This window comes from Falco cherrug, chromosome 3 (assembly GCF_023634085.1).
Source record: "Falco cherrug isolate bFalChe1 chromosome 3, bFalChe1.pri, whole genome shotgun sequence".
NCBI lineage: Eukaryota > Metazoa > Chordata > Aves > Falconiformes > Falconidae > Falco > Falco cherrug.
The window spans coordinates 99,533,358-99,539,463 of record NC_073699.1 but is presented as its reverse complement, the minus strand read 5'-3'; the positions used below and the strand labels follow the sequence as shown (position 1 = coordinate 99,539,463).

Genomic DNA, 6,106 nt, shown 5'->3' with positions numbered 1-6,106 from the left:
AACATTAGCATGTTTGTGTAACAGAGTTTATGCTAGCTTTAGGTTAGCGGTGTTAGCAAAAGTTCTTTCATAAGAAATAGTTCTCCAAAAACCTTAAATCAACAGTAACAAAGATACTTACCTCACCAGCAAAAAAAATTTTCCCTTGTATGTCTTCAGCTATAATGTCATAAGCTTCACCACTGCCCCCTGTTTTCACAAAACTATATGCCATCTGGAGCCAAGGGTCTTTGCTCCACTGAGTAACAAAAAACTTCACTGGGTCAGGAACCTCCTGCATAATCAAAAGAAAAGTTATGCACTGCAAAGAAAAGCTCATAATTGCATAGCTTGTTGTCATAAACAGTCTCATGTAACCTTTTAGAGTATGTAGTAGCAGGATGATACAGATTAGATCACCTTCCAGAATTAAGTTCCTGTTTTATTTATTATAGTACTAACCACAAAGGTTAAAGAGTTCTCTTCAAAATACAGATACTCTTGCAAACAGATAAAATACCGATATTAACATCATTCAATATGTTTCTATGTATAATGTAAGCACTTCTTATCTTCATAAGGCATGCCACTTTCCTACTTCTAGCTGGTTAAATCTCAAAATGTAATCTTCATCATTTTATTCCGATGGAGAAATAACGTTTCTGATCATAGATAAGCAAAGGAGCTGGCTTGAAAGCTAGGGTCAGGGAGAGAACAGAAGGCCAGAGTGTTTGTAGCTAAGCCACGACAGTAATCCTGCGTGCTCTGTCACCTGGCAGCCACATTTCCACACAATTCTACCAAAAAGGGCCTGGCTGACAGTTGTATGACAGCTTAGTCAACTACAAATGCATCTTACTCTTGAGGAACTCGTGACAAGTAAAGAGAAGCACCCCTGGCTCCTCTTACACAGCGTGTGGTACCAACAACAGGCTGCTCTGCTCAGGTGGCACGTGAGGGGCTGAAGCTCAAGCAGTCGGGGGCCAGCCACGTGTGGCGAGGTGCGCAGGCACCCCAGGTTCTGGTGCAGCCGCGGAAGCTATCTTGTCTTTGAAAATCCCGCTGCGCTGGGGACAGATGCCTGAAATTCACAGCTGCGACAAACCAGGGAGACAGACAGGAAAATGTCTCTTCTAGACTCGAGTGGCACCAAAACCACAGACCTGTTCGCTACCTCTACACTCTTGTGAAGTCAAAAGAGCAGGTATGTGGACTTACACCGCACATGATGTGGTTAATTCTAAAGCATTACCAAAAGTATGTTTTCTAGGAAAACCGGAGCTTTCAGATGCCTAGCATCTGCACCATCCGTAAGGCTTGAGAGGTCACCCATGAACATGAACGCGAGCATTCCTTGGGATCTAACTGCTCTAAGGAATTGATCGAAGGCTCTGCTGTCTATAGAGTGGGATGCACGTAACGTTGCTAAGCAGTGGTTTTGGCTTGCCTCAGGCTTCTCTGATTTTCCTATTTGTTTTTATCCTAATGATGAGCTGGGGGAAGGAAAGGTAGAAATTTTTATCTTAATTTCTTTTTACGGTCAGGATGTAGGGCCCGTGATTGATGATTGTGCCTGTACCTCTATCCCAAGACAGCTCTGGAAGGGCTGGTTCTTACTAGAAGAGTACAGGGTTTGTTTCACTTGGTTTGGGGGTGTTGTAATTTCAGCTACTTTTTACATGGGTGTGAGTAAATCATAGTCAAATTCACCTTGCTTAAAGCTCTTATCGTGCATTTTAAGTGGTGATGACCGAACATGCACACAAACATCCCCCCAAGAAAACAACATTTGGAAAAAGTGACATCTAAGAAGGAAGTGTATTTGCGTTACCTGCCTAAAGCACTGATTTTAATTATTTTTCCTTTCTAAAAGCACTTTAAAGGATGATAGTTCATTTCTGGTTTTCCATTCATTACTGTTTTCCTTCAGGCAGATCTAAGATATCTCAATTCACATTTTTCACACGAGACCAAACATTGTGTTTCCAGAGTGTCTCAAAGGAAGCATATTCCCTCAGATTGACAAGAAAAGAAAAATAGTTTAAAGTGTCAAAGGTTTTGCTATACATCATGAAGTAATACAATCAAAAGGTCTGTCTGTCAGCAAGTTAATTCATCTCTTAATAAAAGAGGCTTCTCTTACCTGCTCCTTGAAGAGCTCTCGAAGTACAGTCATACACTGTTGCAGTATTTGTTTATCATCTAAATTCTTAATGGTCGTCACAGCATCTCCAGTGACCACTGACATTAAAATGCTTTGTTTGCTCTAAAAACAAGATATTAATGTGAGACCATTTTTAAATGATTAGGTTATGAAGTATTTCTCGAAGAGTCCCTTTTAATTGGTATTGACAGATTTTCAGTTGCAGAGCGACTTTTGTTCTAAAGTGGGTTTGATTCCTATTTCACAGTATTTATCAGTATTTATGCTCAAATCATCAACATCTCTGAGAACTTGTTCAAGATCTGTGTTACGGTCAGCCCCTTTTACCACTTGCTAAATCAACGGAAAAATTCCTATCTCTACCTACTTAAAGGCAACACTGAAAGATTTGACATTTATGGTGTTACTCTTTGTGACAGACCTCTTAAGCTGCAGTTCCATGCCAAAATTCCACCTCAACTGTACTGAAATGTCAAAAGGTGGTAACAAAGTACTTAAATACTAGTTAGATATGTTTTGGATTAGGCCAGTACTAAGTTCTAACCAGCAAATTTTGGCCCAAGAAATGAAAGCTCAGTTCTACTGATGTTTCCTTCTGCTTCAAGAAATCTCTACTACCATGCAGAAGTTTCGAAGATGAAGTGGTGACTATAAAATAGCGTACAGGTTCTCAACTCTCTTAAAGAACTGTCCCTCTCTCGTTTATATAAGGCAATTCTGTTGTTACTAAACTTGATCGCTAGCAGAGAATAGCTATCAAGCAAATTAAGAACTGTATTGAGTGTCCCTGGCAGCACCAGAGCACTGAACCTCATGGAGCACGGAGCTTAGAAGTATTGAAGATTCCTTGTTTAAGGGAAGTCACGGACAGGTACAGATATGCATTGTGTAGCAACAGAGCACAGTCTTCACAGGATGGTTTCCTTATGGAGTAAGCCATAAGGCTACAGAATGGCCTTTTAATTGTGGCCAAGTAGGAAGCAGCAGTTGTTGTAAGAGCACGAAAAAGTAAGATATAAACATCTAATGTGTCTGCTTGAAACGGGTGAGGAAGAGAAACGTGACGTCAGTGCACTGGTCTGAACTTGGTTTGAAATTCATGAGTTCGGGACTGACCCTACAGACCTCAGTCTCATACAAAACATAGTGTGGGTCTTTTCTTCTGCCATTCCACATAATTACTCAGGCTAGTGCAAGCCAGCAAGTATTAACAGAGCAGCATGGTCTTCTTAACAGGATTTTTAGCTGATTTAAATAAGGGACAAAAGCCCGAAACTGTAAGTGACCAGTAGACTTTTTCCCATATTAGTACATCTACAGTCAGGTATTACAGACTTGTTTTCAGGATAGTTTGAGAATAAAAACATTAACTTGCTTGTATAATATTTTGTATCTGAACACAGGAAAACATTCCCATTTACTACAGTGAAGTATCAATCAGCTTTTTCTGGATAAATAACCCTGCTTCCACTTCTTTTAACAGGTGCAGGGGTGGGGGGGAAGAAATAAACTTTCATTGTTCAGTAATTATTGCACCTAGTTTCCAAACTGAATTTCCAAAGGGCCAACAGAAAACACAGCTGGAATATGGTACCTCTGGATCCATGTCATAGAAAACACTGAAGAGCCCACGTTGGCTGGAATTGGGTGGAACATGACCAAAAAAATCAGCTCCTTGAATTTTACTGTCCCAAAATCTATAAGGAAACTGCAAGGCAATCTAGAGAGAGAGAGATTGAATTAAAGCATTTCACATCACAAAACTCGGAACTAGGCATGGTATATGGTTTTGTTCTTTTCCACTCAATTAAGAGACACCCAGTTCTATGAGAGGGTTTCAACAGAGAATGTATGGGCCTGTTCTCCAAGGGGGACAGGGAAGGAAAAAGAAAAAAGCTGGTCTCACAAATTGCAAATGCACAGACTGTCAGATTCACAATGGAATTCACTATGGAAAATGCTCAAGACATAATTTTTACAAGCCTGACATAGAACTTAGCGATCCCCATCCTGTGCGTGGGGTTTCTGGATCTTGCTTTTAAGTTTCAGCATTGTTATATTCCTGTTTGTGGCATTACTGCTGTTACTGTTTTGTTCTAAGCACACGTCTTACTAGGGATCTCTGCAGGAGAGGCTGTCTTTTTGCACTGGGAAAGGGTAGGAGATTTTACACTGGACAAATACACAACTTCCAGTATTCTTCTGAAACAGTTTTTGTATTTATTAGGTTGAAAGGACCTGGAATAAGCATATTGTTAGAATTTTGGAAGCTCTAAGACCATCATGAAGGCGTGCTCAAAATTATGTGCGAAGCATTTAAGCTGCGAAGCAATTCTGCAAACAATTTCTTTTAAAAAACCATTAAACTGGGAAATCAAAGAAACAGAAATACATGTTATTCCCAATAGCATTTTGCTCTTCTGGGCAATAAAACCAAATGCATAATAAATCCCGAGAAATACACAGCAAAAGCAGTGGGGACAAAGCAGCAAATGTTTCTATGAAAAGAAAAAGAAATATTATCTGAGATTACTTACCTTCTCAATGACTCCTGCTCCCAAACTATTAATGGCTTTAATTTTCTTTTCTGACAGTGGGGGATTAAACTGAATGGCATTTTTCTGAAGAAGGGCCAGTGGTACAGTCACTAATACCTGAAAGAAATAATTGCCATTACAACAGTAGCAAAAGCTGAACACTGCACTTAAGCCTCACAGCATCCTCTTAACATGGATTATTCTTGTAGGATGCAGTGTAATACTCACATCTCTAGATTAGTGTCTGGTTTTACTCCCCATTAAGGGGAACCACGTGCCTTACATTCAGGTGAAGACAGACCCTGCAGTTCACTGGGTTTAAGTTACAGTCTGTTGAATTGCTTGTATCAGAGTAGCTAACCATGACGCTAATTTTAATACCTCCTGTAAATTAGAGTCGATGGCTCTCAGATTAACAAAACTGTCTTTTTGAAAGGAAAAAAGATGGTCATTGTTTTGGCTTGTTTCTTCTTCCTTCACAGATCCCTTCCCTTTAAAATATATGCTCAGTAACACCGTCGATGCATAAACTTGATTGAGATTGGATTGATACCATTTTAAAAATTACTAAAACCTAAGTTATACAGCATGAAGCAGGTGGGGATACAGGGAATAAGGAAGACTGGGAAGTACAGGTTGTCGAGTACTTCATACCAAAGGGAAACATTTTTATAGGGCAGATTCACATGCTAAATGGAGTAAAGCTGAGCAGAGAATGGAACCAGAAAACATAACTTACTTCAAAGACCCACAAAAATCTGTTTGCTTCACATTTTTAGTGAAGTAACCTTTATAGGTCTTAGTTCTTCAGATCAGCTAGTACCCAAAACTCTAGCATGCTCAATGAAAAGTAGGCTCCAAGACATCTAAATACATATGAGTTTTCATCTTCGAATGGGGAGAAATTGGACTAAATAGTCTTCAGGGGCAGGGGGGAGAACAACGAAAAGGACATGTACTGTTGTCAATATTGTTCGTGTGTTCCCTAAAATTCTTAATCTCAACATGTATTGGGTACCTTTTGTGTTGTCCACACTGTTCCATCTGCAGTAGTGACCTGTACTTCTTCACCAGAATAGTCAATACTCTGTACCTATTGAAGACAAATTGAAGATTATGCTACAAAGTCTACACATGCAATGTGAATTCAGATAAAAATAGCTAATACAGCACTAGTCTGCAAACCAAAAACTGAGAAACACAAATTTCCAGAGAAATACTGAAAGAAAAAAAAAAAATTGCCTCCATGGAAGCTGAAAAAGAAAAATCATCATGATTCTAACATATAAGCTCATCATATCGTAATATTTAAATACTAATAGTCCTCAAAGAGGATTTCAGAAATGTTGGAATTTTCCTCTTTCTTTTAGACAAATCAAAATATTCACAAGCACAGATTTGCCTGGTCCAAAAGAACACAAAGATA

At 39.2% G+C, this 6,106-nt stretch overlaps 1 protein-coding gene across 3 annotated transcripts in view; it reads right to left on the bottom strand.

The window, feature by feature from the left end:
* The window catches only part of KDM1B (lysine demethylase 1B), a 28,322-nt gene that overhangs the window by 3,278 nt on the left and 18,938 nt on the right, over positions 1-6,106 (bottom strand). For all 3 annotated transcript variants that reach the window (XM_055704992.1, XM_055704991.1, XM_055704989.1), the window contains 5 exons: positions 5,699-5,773; positions 4,681-4,797; positions 3,738-3,863; positions 2,123-2,245; positions 122-274 (listed from right to left, as the gene is read on the bottom strand). In XM_055704992.1, the coding sequence (XP_055560967.1) occupies positions 122-274; positions 2,123-2,245; positions 3,738-3,863; positions 4,681-4,797; positions 5,699-5,773 (594 nt within the window). The remainder of the gene's footprint in view (positions 1-121; positions 275-2,122; positions 2,246-3,737; positions 3,864-4,680; positions 4,798-5,698; positions 5,774-6,106) is intronic.